The 14,967-nt window shown below is 43.0% G+C and overlaps 1 protein-coding gene across 2 annotated transcripts in view; it reads right to left on the reverse strand.

Moving 5' to 3' along the window:
- gdap1l1 (ganglioside induced differentiation associated protein 1-like 1) overlaps window positions 1-14,967 on the reverse strand; it is a 96,397-nt gene that overhangs the window by 21,896 nt on the left and 59,534 nt on the right. For both annotated transcript variants that reach the window (XM_068048253.1, XM_068048252.1), the window contains exon 4: window positions 6,290-6,384. In XM_068048253.1, coding sequence (XP_067904354.1) covers window positions 6,290-6,384 — 95 coding nt within the window. The remainder of the gene's footprint in view (window positions 1-6,289; window positions 6,385-14,967) is intronic.

Here is a 14,967-nt window from a genome sequence, read left to right on the forward strand (position 1 = left end):
GGGTGTAGATGGGTGGGTTAGTAAATTTGAGGATGACACGAAGGTCGGTGGAGTTGTGGATAGTGCCGAAGGATGTTGTAGGGTACAGAGGGACATAGATAGGCTGCAGAGCTGGGCTGAGAGATGGCAAATGGAGTTTAATGCGGAAAAGTGCGAGGTGATTCACTTTGGAAGGAGTAACAGGAATGCAGAGTACTGGGCTAATGGGAAGATTCTTGGTAGTGTAGATGAACAGAGAGATCTTGGTGTCCAGGTACATAAATCCCTGAAGGTTGCTACCCAGGTTAATAGGGCTGTTAAGAAGGCATATGGTGTGTTAGCTTTTATTAGTAGGGGGATCGAGTTTCAGAGCCACGAGGTCATGCTGCAGCTGTACAAAACTCTGGTGAGACCGCACCTGGAGTATTGCGTGCAGTTCTGGTCACCGCATTACAGGAAGGATGTGGAAGCTTTGGAAAGGGTGCAGAGGAGATTTACTAGGATGTTGCCTGATATGGAGGGAAGGTCTTACGAGGAAAGGCTGAGGGACTTGAGGTTGTTTTCGTTGGAGAGAAGGAGGAGGTGACTTAATAGAGACATATAAGATAATCAGAGGGTTAGATAGGGTGGATAGTGAGAGTCTTTTTCCTCGGATGGTGATGGCAAACACGAGGGGACATAGCTTTAAGTTGAGGGGTGATAGATATAGGACAGATGTTAGAGGTAGTTTCTTTACTCAGAGAGTAGTAGGGGCGTGGAACGCCCTGCCTGCAACAGTAGTAGACTCGCCAACTTTAAGGGCATTTAAGTGGCCATTGGCTAGACATATGGATGAAAATGGAATAGTGTAGGTCAGATGGTTTCACAGGTCGGCGCAACATCGAGGGCCGAAGGGCCTGTACTGCGCTGTAATGTTCTAATTCTAAGTACTAAAACTTGGTACAAACTTGTGGTAGAAACCACACATCCCCAAAAACCTCATGATTTCTTGCTTAGTCTTGGGGGCAGGGAACTCCACCAATGCTTGTACTTTTGCTGTTCTTGGCAACACTTGTCCTTGCCCTACTATATGCCCGAGGTAGGTTACCCTCGCTTTTGCAAATTCACATTTTGGCAAGGTTTATCACTAAATCAGCCGATTGTAATTTTCTAAACAGAGCTTCCAATTGTTCCAAGTGGTCCTTCCAAGTAGCACTGTCGACCAGCACATCATCAAGATAAACCACACAATTAGGAATACAGGCTACCACTTGGTTCATTAGTCTCTGAAAAGTGGCTGGGGCATTTTTTAGCCCAAATGGCATCACTTGGCATTGGAAAAGACCGTCTGGTGTGACAAAGGTTGATATTTCTTTCGCTTGGGGTTAGAGGAACCTGCCACAATCCCTTTAACAAATCTATTTTTGTAAGAAATGTGACATTGCCCACTCTGTCAATACAGTCTTCCAAATGAGGAATTTGGTAGGAGTCTGCCTTTGTTACTGTATTAACCTTTCTGTAGTCTATGCTGAATCTAGTTGAATCATCAGGTTTAGGCTCCAACACCTCTGGGGAACTTCAGTTGCTTTGACTGGGTTCAATTAGATGGTTTCCAACATGTATTGGATTCTGCTTTTACCTGGGCCTGTTTCTCTGGACTTAAGCAATAAGGATGCTGTTTTATAGGAAAGGATTCCCCTACATCCGCATCATGTGTGGCTAAGGTTGTACATCCTGGCTTGTCCTTACAGACTTCTTTAAATGATGTGAGTAGCCTTGTTAGGTCTTCTCATCATTCTGCATCTAAATAGGAAAGCATAATGTCCAATCTCCCTAACAATTCAGTATTAGCTAACTGGATAGTAGGAGGTTCAATTTGAGAATTGTCTAAACCTCCTTCTGCCTCATCCTCTCTATCCCTTTCATCCTTCACTGTCCCTACTACCTGACATACCTATGCTTGCTTATCCTCCAGGTGATGATATTGTTTCAACATATTGATATGACACAGCCGATTTTTTTTTCCGGTGATCTGGGGTGTCAATCAAATAATTTACTTTACCAATTCTTTTGACCACTTTATATGGACCACTGAACCGTGCTTTCAGCGGTTCACCCTGTAAAGGCAGTAATACTAACACCTCATCCCCTGGTTGAAATGTTCATATTTTGGCATGCTTGAGTGCCCATTTCTTCATGGTTGTTTGGGAAGCTTTCAGGTGTTCCTGAGCCACTTTGCAGATCTCGTGAGCTGTTCCTGGAACACAGATACATAATCTAACACAGAAGATTTGTCCCTAAAACCTTTCTTTAATTAGTTTTAGAGGACCTCTTATCTAATGTCCATAAACTAATTCAAAAGGACTAAAACCTGTAGACTCATTAGCTAAATCCCTCATGGCAAACAAAAGAAATTCTGGCCCTTTATCCCAATCATGGGGATATTCATGATAGTATGCCCTGATCATTGTTTTGAGGGTCTGATGGTACCATACTGAAGCCCCTTGTGTCTGTGGGTGATACGCTGAAGACTTTAACTGTGTTATACCCAAATTATTCATAACTTCCTGGAAAATTTTGGACATAAAATTGGAACCTTGATCCGACTGAATCTCAATCGGTAATCCATATATAGTGAAGAACTGGATTAACTTCTCTACCACTACCTTAGCGGAAATTGTTCTCAAGGGAATGGCCTCTGGGAACTGAGTAGCCATATCCATGATAGTGAGTATATATTGATGTCCTGCTTTTGTTTTCGGTAAAGGTCCTACACAGCCTACCAACACCCTACTAAATGGTTCCCTAAAACCTGGTATGGGAATTAGAGGTGCTGGTTTTATGGCAGGTTGTGGTTTTCCCACAATCTGGCACATGTGGCACATTGTACAAAACTGCACCACGTCCTTGGAAAGACCTGGCCAGTAAAAATGCCGACCTATACGTGATTGGGTCTTCGGATCACAACATGTCCCACTATAGGAATTTCATGCCCTATCCTTAATATTTCCCGATGACACTTGGATGGTACCACTATCTGATGAACAACTGTCCATTCTTCATCTGAAGGTGTGTGAGGAGGTCTCCACTTTCTCTTCAGTATCCCATTTTTAATACAGTAGCCTCCTGGAACTCCCTTTGCTTCAGCTTCAGTTAGAGCCAATTGTGCCACTTTATTTAACTCTGGATTGGCTTGCTGAGCCTTGATTACTCAGCCAATTTTGCATCCATGCTGCAACTGTCCCGTTTATTCCATGGGCTCTAGCTTTGCTGACAAGCCTGTTATGTGACACTTTATCAATTGCCTTTTTAAAAACCATATACACTACATCAACTGCAGTACCCTCATCAACCCTATCTGTTACTTCATCAAAAAACTCGAGGAAGTTCATTAAACATGATTTGCCCTTAACAAATCAGTGCTGGCTTTCCTTAATTTATTCACATTTGTCCAACTGACTGTTAATTTTGTCCCGAATTATCGTTTCTAAAAGCTTTCCCACCACTGAGGCTCAGCCCCAAAGAACACTGCCAGGTAAAAGCTGGCAGCATTCTTGTGGGATGGGGATGGGGGGGGGGGGGTGGGGTGGGTGCCCTCCTGATCAGGCACCCTGCGCCTCACGAACGGCCGGCCCCACGAACGGCCGGCCCCAAAGCCCCAACTGCCCCCACCATCACCACCCCCCCCCCCCGCCCCATGCCCCCCAAACTGCTGACGTCCCTTGTCCCTGGCAAGGTGCAAAAAACTTAACTTCGTTCCGGGGCCATCCTTCACCTTGCTTGATGACTGAGTGTAGTCCCAGCAGTGGCCACCACTCCTGGTGGTGCTGATGGAACTAAGAACTGCCGGTCCACTGACTGGCCCGCAGTTCCATAGGCGGGGCTTCCTGCCTCAAGGAGGTGGAAGTCCTGCCCAAGGCCAATTAAGGACCTGGGAGTGAAAAATCCCAGCGTGGCTCCCTAGGCCCGGTGGAGGCAGGCTTGCTCCCGACTATTTGGCCAGTGGGCGGGGTTTCCTGCCCAACATAAAATTCCGGCCAGTGTCTCAACTACCTCCTCTTTCACCAGGACTTGGGCAGCATCTTCCTCCTGGATAAATACAAATGCAAAGTACTCATTTAGTACCTTAGCCATGCCTTCTGCCACCATGCGTAAATCCCCTTTTTTAGGTTCCAAATCAGCCCCTCTCCTCCTTTTATCACCATTTTACTATTTGTGACTATAGAAGACTTTTAGATTCCCATTTATGTTAGCCACACGTTTATTCTCATACTCTCTCTTTGCTTCTCTTATTTGTTTTTTACACTTCCCCCTCTGAACCTTGTTCTCAATTGCATTCTCAATTTATGACCGTACAATTCCATTTTATTGAGAAATGGTCCATTTCACTTTATGCTAGTGGTGTGACAGGCTGAGAAATGGCCTGCAGTCTTAGAGAGCCTTTCTATGTTGTTCCAATAGGTAGATAAACCAGAGTTCTCACATTTACTCTATAGTACTTAGTCAGGCTGCAAACCTGTGGCCCTGTCTAAAAGTTGTACCAGCAGCCATTCTGAAGTAATCTTAATGAGTTCAGATAAGAGAGCTCAGTTTTCTATTTGTTTTTTGGAGCCTATTAGTTATTTTGAATTTTTTAGTGAGATTTTTACATGACTTTTAAAATAGATGTAAAATTTATTATGGTTTTCTGGCTTCTAGGTATCTCGTCATGAAAGGTTACTGATAGGAGATCTTTCATTCGAGCTCTTTTTTTTTTAGGCTTAATTGAAAGTTAGGATAGATGGTCAAACATTAATAACCAACTTGGACGATTATTTGTATGAGTCTGTAATAATGCATTGTCTCCATTGCCCTGCAATAGACAATGCTTATACAGTAGTATCTTGTCCTAGGCATGGGACAAAATCTCAAGGCAGGGAATAAACCCAAGTACATTTACTGGTGATTAAAGGAATCAATGGTTGGGCTGAAGAATGGAATAGTTTTTCTCCTGACCAAGCAGTCAGGTCCAGTTGTGGCTTGTCTACATTCAAATGCTGAAAATCAGAAATATAAACACAAAATGTTGCAGAAGCACAATGGAGCAAACAGCATCTGAAATAGAAAGACCGATCAAACAATTCAACCTTCTTCAGAACTGTAAAGTGTCCCACCCAAATCTTTCAACTATCTTTTTCCTTCAAATACTTAACTGATCTTCTAATACTTTCTAGATTTATTTCATTGTTCTAACACTGTATTGTGCAAATAATGTATCTCTCTTGTAGATGTTTAACACATTTTTATTCTCTGTAATGTATTTTAGGTTTCTGGATAAAGTTGAGGTAAGTTTGGCCGGAATCTTCTGCACTTCTGCAGCAGTGTGCCCACCGAAGAAATCTTGCAGAAGCAGCCAATTAGCAGGCTGCCTATGAATTCACCATACAATCAGGGACGGTGGGTGGGTTCCGGAGGCGGGAGTTTGACACATCATGGACCATTGCTCGGGTCTCACCAGTGCTGAGACCCAAGCAGCAGGAGCGACAGGAACTCAATGGAGGCGTCATCTTTACCAGGGAAGCAGCTGCCACTACATCAGTCCCAGCACTGTTGGAGACATACGTCTCCAGGAGATCAGGGCATAATGGCAAGCCTGTGGCCCGGGAAGATAGCATTCTTGCCATTTTTTTGCAGGTAATCCTTCAAATCAACTGCACCTATGACCTCCTGCTGTGCAGCTGCCTCCTCTGAATTGTCCGAGTGCTGAGACAGCGGTAGGCCTGTGCATTGCTCTGAAGATTGCACTACTGTGGTAAAATTGGTGCTAATTTTCTCATTAAATACCTTAATTGAATTCCTGTGCTGCTGGGTAGGTTGCTGTCACTGCTGCAAAACCGCTTCTGGGAAAAACATAAGGCGGGAACATGTTGGCGAGCCCAGCCTGATGCTTTTTTCTGATTTTCTCGCCCCCCACCCCACCCCCCCCCACCCCACCCAAACCCTCGCCTCCAAAGCCGCCTACACGGGGCTGGGAAAGTTCTGCCCTTTGTACGTCTAATTGACACAGTTGGGAAGATAACCTGAGATTCCCTCATTTTTACTGATTTCTTGAACTTGCATTACTTTCTGATAGCTAGTCATTCAATGTTGATTCATTTGGGGAGAAAAACAAGATGGGGAATCCTTAATCTTTTCCTGGAATAGAGTTTTGTCCTTGCATAGCTCAGCTCAAACACTACAATGATCTATTTCAGGTCTAACAGCACCTTGTCTGCAAAAATACTTAACCTGAAGTGAAAAGTGACAGTTTCATTTCTAGAATCAAGTTGAAAGGAAACTTAATTTGTATTACCATTAATTTTTTTTGTTTGGAAAGATATGGCTCTGTGAGTTGAGGTTGTTCTTGGTCAAGCTTCATCAGTTCTGCAGCGGTGTTTACTAAATGCCCTGTCAGAAGGAAAGACAAAGGAATATGATTTCATATCTATTATGCCTTGTACAATGCAGCAAAAAAAAAGCAGTACACAGAAGCATCAGAAATCATTCCCTCAGCTGACACAGCTTTTGGTCTGGCAAAACAAGTTTTTAATTACTACTTTATCAGGTCCTGTTGAGGTTTGAAATCCTAACTGTACCATAAAAAACTAACAAACTTAAATATTAGAATTGTTGTAATTTCTTTAAGTTGATCAAATCAAGTGCGGCGCTTTTAGGCAAAATCTTCGAGCAATTATTCTGTTACGAGCAGGTGAGAAAGGTGTCGAGGGGTCTTTCTCAACCTTCACCTGGTCTTATTGTAACAGGGTTTTAATTTTAAACACACTGTGTTTTGAGCTCCCCCTGGGTGAATCCCTGTTCACCACTTTCCAATTATAAGGCAAATAAATTAGCCTAAACAGGCTTTCTTAGGTTTAAAGAAGAAAAGTGAAATTTTATTAAATTTAAACTTAAACTCTAATTCAGTTAACGTCTATGAATACACGCTGCGCCCCACGCTAGCACATGCATATGCGAAATGCACATGCAAATAGAGACAGAATAAAAATAGTGCAGAGGTTTGAGGCAATCTCTGAAGAGGGTTTTTTTTAAACTGTGTTTCAAGCTCGCTGTAGAGTCCTTGATTGTAGGTAGTCTTGCTTTTCGTTGGGGCCCAGTATTCTTCTTAAATCTTGTTCACTGTAGGAGACTTTTCTTTCTTGGGGTTCATATCTCTTCAATGGTTTCCGAAGCTGGTGCGAGCAAGATGAGAGCAGACAGGAGAGAGGTCTTTTCAGTCCATGAGCAAACAGCTTTCTGAGTTTTAAAACTCTGGCAAGTTCAAATTCCAAAAACTCCAATAGCCAGTTAATCATGTGACTAAACTGGTCTGACCACGTCAGTTTGTGTAGTCGGCCATTTTAGCAGATAACCTGGAATGCGAGCTTCTCCACCTTCAACGTCCGGTAATCAAAAGTACATTGTGGATTAAATTGGAGCAGGGAGTGGCCCCTTTGTCCTTTCCAAGTACTGTCTGTTACTATGCAAATGTCTTTCCAGTCAAGGGTCTGGTGTTTTTCTTTTAAAACAAGTTCTTTCTTTACTCCAGTAACAGTTTAAAAATCATTGTTCATGTGGCAAAATTAATGTGTCTCATTCTTGGCAGGTGGGAGCCTGCATGACAATTCCAAAAGCAAAATTGGTTACAGTAGAGATCATTCAAGTAGAATTTATTTGACTATGTAGTGTTCAAATGAAATATGTATTTATTATGTGTGAATTGAATTTGCAGTTGTAATTTGGATACTCATACATTCATACAATATGAATGACAAATATCAACATATGCTATGCTAAATTAGATCAGAGCAAAATCATACAAGCTGCAAAATTTGGTGCTATTCCAGTTTGCTAAACTAATGCTGCTTTCACATTACACACTATCCCTTCATCAGACCATTGTGCTTAATGAAAATCATCTTACACAGCACAAAACTGTAAGTGCAGTGGTTATGATTGGAGTTCTCTTAAGCAGTTGATAGAATAATCCAACACTCTTCTATATCCTAACACGCACCAAGGCCCATTCACACATCACCGTTGTGTTCGCTGACCTACATTGGCGCCTGGTTCAATGCCTCAATTTTAAAATTCTTATTCTTGTGTTCAAATCCCTCCGTGGCCTCACCGCCCCTATCTCGATAACTTCCTTCAGCCCTACACTCTTAGAGAGCTTTGTATTCCTCCAACTTACCTCTTGTGCATCCCCCAGTTCCTTCAACCTCCATCATAGGTGGCAGTGCCTTCAGCTGTCTAGGCCTGAAGCTCTGGAATTCCCTACTCAAACTCATTCACCTCTCCATCTCTCTGACCTCTTTTAAGATGCTGCTTAAAACCTATCTCTTTGAATAAACATTTGGTCACCTGTTCTAATTACTCCTTCAAGGGATAATTCATATTAATAGATTGAGATCAATGATTAAAGACTTTTTCTCTTCCCTTGCTTTGTTGCCTTGAACTGAGTCTCAGAGATGGCATAACATAAAGCAGAGTGCCAGTTTCATTATTAAGCCATTACAAAGGTGGCAGCGAAATGCACCGTGCTGTATTTAGTTCTGGAGCGATAGTTGTTTGAATACATGTTGATAAGAGGCATAGCAATGATAAGAGGAAATAAAACAAAGGACGTTGGGCGGGAGGCCCCATCCACCGGCCAAAAACATATGAACATACGAATTAGGAGCAGGAGTAGGCCACTCTGCCCCTCGAGCCTGCTCCGCCATTCAATACGTTCATGGCTGAACTGATTACTCCACATTTCCACCTACCCCGATAACCTTCCACCCCCTTGCTTATCAAGAAACTATCTACATCTGCCTTAAAAATATTCAAAGACTCTGCTTCTGCTGCCTTTTGAGGAAGAGAATTCCAAAGATTCACGCCCCTCAGAGAAAAAAATTTTCCTCATCGCTGTCTTAAATGGGCGACCCCTTATTTTTAAATAGTGACCCCTAGTTCTAGATTCTCCCACAAGTGGAAACATCCTTTTTCACATACACCCTGTCAAGATCTTATATGTTTCAATCAAGTCACCTCTTACTCTTCTAAATTCCAGCAGATACAAGCCTGGCCTGTCCAATCTTTCCTCGTAAGGCAGCCCTCCCATTCCAGGTATTAGTCCAGTAAACCTTCTCTGTCCTGCCTCCAATGCATTTACATCGTTCCTTAAATAAGGAGACCAGTACTGTACACAGTACTCCAGATGTGGTCTCACCAATACCCTGAATAGCTGAAGCATAACCTCCCTACTTTTGTATTCAATTCCCCTCGCGATAAACGATAACATTCTATTAGCTTTCCTAATTACTTGCTATACTTGCATACTAACCTTTTGCAATTCAAGCACTAGGATACCCAGATCCCTCTGCATCTCAGAGCTCTGCAGTCTCTCACATTTAGATAATATGCTTTTTTATTCTTCCTGCCAAAGTGGACAATTTCACACTTTCCCACATTATACTCCATTTGCCAGATCTTTGCCCACTCACTTAACCTATCTATATCCCTTTGTAGCCCCCCTTACATCCTCTTCACAAGTTACTTTTCTGCCTATCTTTCTGTCATCAGCAAATTTAGCAACCATACCTTCGGTCCCTTCATCTAAGTCATTTACATTAATTGTAAAAAGTTTAGGCTCCAGCACAGATCCCTGAGGCACACCACTTGTTACATCTTGCCATTCAGAAAAGAACTCTGCATAGGTCTAACCCACAGGACAAGGAAGATCTACAGAGGTGTTTTGAATATTTCATCTTCTTGGCACCATACATTTCAAACTTTTCTGACAACGCATCATCACTGAGAGAGCTCTTACAGAAAGACGTACCATTTGTATGGCAGGAGGACCATCAGCATATGTTTGGGTCTCTCAAACAAGCATTGTCAGCAGGAATCTGTACCCTGCAGTACTACGATCCAAGGAAGAAGACAATCCTGGAAGTTGATGTCTCACAGAAAGGGCTAGGAGCATACATCTTGCAGGATGGCAAACCAATTGCATTCGGGTCCAAATGTTTATCCTCAGCACCATCCAACTACTCAAACATAGAGCATGAAACACTTGCTCTGGTGTTTGGGATCATAATGTTCCACACCTACCTGTTTGGTAAACAGTGCACTGTGGAAACCGACCACAATCCACTGGAGATGATCTGGTGCAAACCAGAGCACCACCTTGACTACAGCGACACAGTGAAATTATAGGGGTACGACTTCGACGTCTGCTGCAAACCGGGTACCATACTGATAAGTTGAGCAGATTGCCAAACCCGAACAAGAATGAAGAAGTTCCACTGGATCTACAAATAGACAGCATGGACATCGAGGGGAAAGATGTGCTCAAAATCGCTTTATTGCATTTTGGTCATTTGTGACCAACTACAATCAGAAACAGCCAATGACTCACAACTGAAGGCACTGTGGAGAGTCATCATAGAAGGCTGGCCTGACACGGTAAAAGACAAATGTAGGGGTGGTCATCATCGACTGTATCTAACAGTTGGAGAGATGGGTAGAACACTACCTTGAGCTGTCAAGGGGAGGCGGTGGCGTAGTGGTGTTGTCACTGGACTCGTAACCCAGAGACATAGGGTATTTCTCTGGGGAAATAGGTTTGAATCCCACCACATGGAATTTGAATTCAATTAATATGGCATATGGGGTACTCGCCTTTATTAGCCGAGGCATAGGATATAAGAGCAGGGAGGTTATGATGGAGCTGTATAAAATGCTAGTTATGCCACAGATAGTGTACAGTTCTGGGCACCACACTATCAGAAGGATGTGATTGTAATCGAGAGGGTGCAGAGGAGATTTACCAGGATGTTGCCTGGGCTGGAGCATTTCAGCTATGAAGAGAGACTGAAAAGGCTAGGGTTGTTTTCCTTAAAGCAGAGAAGGCTGATGGGGCACGTGATTGAGGTATACAAAATTATGAGGGGCATTGATAGGTTAGATAGGAAGAAGCTTTTTCCCTTAGCGAGGGGTCAATAACCAGGGGGCAAAGATTTAAGGTAAGGGGCAGGAGGTTTAGAGGGGATTTGAGGAAAAACTTTTCACCCAGAGGGTGGTTGGAATCTGGAACACACTGCCTGAAGGGGTGGTAGAGGCAGGAACCCTCACAACATTTAAGAAGTATTTAGATGAGCACTTGAAACGTCATAGCAAACAAGACTACGGGCCAAGTGCAGGAAAATGGGATTAGAATAGTTAGGTGCTTGATGGCCGGCACAGACACGATGGGCCGAAAGGCCTGTTTCTGTGCTGTATAACTCTATGACTCATTTATGCCTTCTCTCTGTTAGCTCGCCAATCTCAGCGGCGAATCCGCCTCTGCCGGGCTTGGAGAGCCAGACTGGGATTTTCCGTTCCCTAGACCCTGAATTGGTCTTGGGCGGCACTTCCACCTCCTTGAGGCACAGAGTCCCACCTAATGGAGCTGCGGGCCAATCAGTGGGTCGATAGCTCTTCGTCCCCAATAGCGCCACCAGGAGCGGTGGCCACTGCTGGGACTACACCCAGCCATTGCAGGCAACAGCCCTGGAAAAAGGTGAGTTTTGAGGGCCTCGCTGGGGACAATCGGCCGGGCCCCAGTGAGGCTTGGGGCGGTTGGTGGGGGTGGTTGTGCTTCAGGGGCGGCCCTCTGTGGGACACAGGGTTCTCGATCAGGAGGGACCCCCCCAGCCCGCAAGAAAGCCGCTTGGTTTTGCCAGGCATGGTTCTTGAGGCCTTTGCCATATAGCCGCAGAGGGTAAAATACCCATGGCAGTGGGAGGAGGCCCTTAAATGCCAGTTAATTGGCCACTTAAAGGCCTTCATTGACCTGGGGCGAGAGGGCTGTTTCTCTCTGCCGCCGCCCCATGTAAAATTGGAGCGGGAGGGGGTTGTGAACAGCCCCCTCTCCGCCTCCCACTCAGTTTTACCACCCCCACCAACCCCACCACCAGTCTGCTCGTTTGGGGGCTGTAAAATTCCGGCCAAAATCCTTTAGGATACAATGGTTCTAAATAAACCAAGAACTCATGCATTTTTCAGCACTCTCTTAATGCTAGATTTGGGTGTTCAAGTAAATCAAGTAGAACTAACTGATAGTGTCAGTGCCATTCAATTTGGGTTAACCTCGAGTGTTTATATAAAATATTTGCATTCAAGTAAATATTGTCGATTTTATTCTAAGAAGCATAAACTTCAGATTTCTGAGCTTGTTCTGCTCTTATATCTTAGATTAGAACACTGACACGGACTAGTATCTTTTTAATGTCACATGATTTCACAAAATATGCAATAAAGCCACGCTTTGGAGCCCTGCTGGTGGTGAATGAGGGTTGAAAGTTCAGGCATGTAGGCCCACCTGCCAGATTGATCCGGCAGTAGCAAAAAAAGTGGGCAGGTAAATGGAGAAAGAGTGATGTCTGGTACAAGCCTAATTGGAATAGTAAAACTGTGCAAATTATGCTGAGTTTTGTGTTCTTTGGGCAAGCTTTGCCCAGGACATATACTTATTCCATGTGGAATAGGCAGATGACTAAATCACCAACCAGGCCTGCAAAAGTTAGATTTGTGAAGCTGGTATTGATTAGGAAAAGTTGCTACAAACTGTTTAATTTTTTTCAGGAAGAACTGATATTTAGTTACTTTTGTTTCCTTCCATTTGTTTTCTTGATCTGACGGGCGTCAGTTTTGCTTTTTAAGATGTAGTTTCCTGTATTTTTAAACAGTACTGCTAGTTGCTTCTGCAGTTGTAGGTCCTGCAATCAAAGTACTTAAGACAGAAATTGCTTAGGGTGTTTCCAAGGTATTAAAATTTTAGATGAGGAACACATTTGTGAGAGTACACCAAATGTAGGTCTGAAATTACGTGTGTAATGTCAGTACCCTGTCACTCACATTAACTGGACCAGACAGTCCTTCCTTGGCATCTCAGAGGAGACCGATCTCCTCATCTCGCCTTGACAAAGGAAGTTGTCACTTAGCTCTGCCTTCTCCTGCAGACTGAGCTACTGAGCTGCAGACAACTGTATCACAGACATGGCTCTTCCTGTGGGTGTGAAGGTCACTACTAAATCAAATTTTATTAAATCAAATCAGATTTATGCAGGTATTTTAGGAACACCTCTGTAGAAGCGGGAGTTCAATTAACCTAAAGGGACCATGAGAAAAATATCTGATACTTAATATGCTTCACAAATAGCCAATTAAGCCTATTATCCACTGTATGATTTGTAGAACATTGTAGGTGGCAATGCTGACAAATTAGACTAAGTTCTATTAAGGGTGTCCACTTTTGCATGAGATTTTCCACACATTCTTCCCCCTTGTTTGCCTAAACATAGATCAAGAGGCAAATGTTGGTAACAGAAGAGATTTTTCTACCCTCAGAGTAGAGGTGAGTTGGCAACTTTAAGATCAGTCTTTCAATATAGGATTACTGAGTTGCTCTTTTCAATTCTGAAGGTAAGATTTCACAGGGCCAATTTTCCAAGGCTCCATTGGCAGTGTGGAGTCTAGTGGTTAGAAGCATGGATTTCAGATTTGGACAAGTAGAATAGCAGTCTAATTCTTGACAGGGGCAACTTACAGGGAAAAAATGCATTTGGGGTCAGTACTGATGGCCAGTGTAAACCATCATTAAAACTCAAAAAAAAAGTGCACTTTGTAAGCAATACTATAGCTCAGTGTCTTACAGCATTTTTGTTAACCCTCTTCGGCAGACTTATGATGGTGTGTGATTGAACACTTGCTAGCCATTCTCATGGTTGAGCCCAGATAACAATTAGCAGTAGAATATTCAACTATGGAAGTGGAAGCACTACAATCAAGTGCAAAAATGTCTTGCTCTGATCTGTGCATATTGCAATAGTAGTTGCTACATAGTGACCAGTAGTAACCCCGCCTGATTTTTCCCTTCCTTTGCCCAAGGTGTTGAGGTCAATTGTATCCATTCTGCCAACCAGTTGAGAGTAACTAACGACATGGATGAGGGATTGAACCCGAGTTGATGTTCTGTGTGGCCTCACTTCATCTGAAACAGTGCCATTTACCAACTAAGCCACAAGAGAATTATTCATTTTCAATTTGACACACAGCATACAGCGAAAAGCATATAGATTCCATTAAATACATCCTGAGATCGAATGCAAAGCACTCCCATTACGTGATGTATTAAAGGCTCTGCACTCAATCAATCCTGTGACAAAGGATGATGGAAATTTTAAATGGAAACATTTTTAACAGCTTAGGTCTTCGCGTGCTACACAAAATGGAGAACTGTATGATGTTGCTCTTCACTTGTCTTCACTCATGGATTCATTTGTTTTCTCACAGCTCTTATTTATGCATCCTCTCTCTCGCTATCTCTTTTAGTTCTCTAACAATTCAGTTAATTGGGAGATAACTATTCACCTGTTCACTGCTCCTACTTGGGAACTCATTTTGGTGATTGTATGAAGAAAGATTGCAAACTACAGCAGTGTAGGCTTATGTGTCTATAACAACAATAATTTGCACTTATATTGCACCTTAAAAATGTCCCAAGGCAGCCTAATCAGACAAAAATGTATACTGAGCAAAGGCTTGATCAGAGTTTGGTAGAGAGGGAGTAAATCTCAGAGCGGTCACCTAGACTTCTGAAGTCAAGACCACCAATGGCGTCAAAGGGAGAGGGAATGCACAGCAAGCCAAAGTCCATTGGTCCAGTTATTATGCATTATGATTATACCTTACCTATAGGGGCCAATGTTTATACATGTGCCTGTTGGCATAATTGTATTTACTCCAGTCGTGTTATAAGTGTGGGTTTAATATTTGAGAAATCTATACAACTGATGCCCAATGATGACTTCCAGATGTGTATGCTGTTCAGTTAATCTGAAACAAATATGTGCATGAGCCAGACAAAGAAAATAAATAACTTGTACTGATGTAGTGCCTTTCACAGCCTCTGGAAATCCTAAGCACTTTACAGCCCATTAATTACTTTTGAAGTTAAGTCATTGT

The sequence above is a fragment of the Heterodontus francisci genome, chromosome 16, assembly GCF_036365525.1.
Source record: "Heterodontus francisci isolate sHetFra1 chromosome 16, sHetFra1.hap1, whole genome shotgun sequence".
NCBI classification, from domain to species: domain Eukaryota; kingdom Metazoa; phylum Chordata; class Chondrichthyes; order Heterodontiformes; family Heterodontidae; genus Heterodontus; species Heterodontus francisci.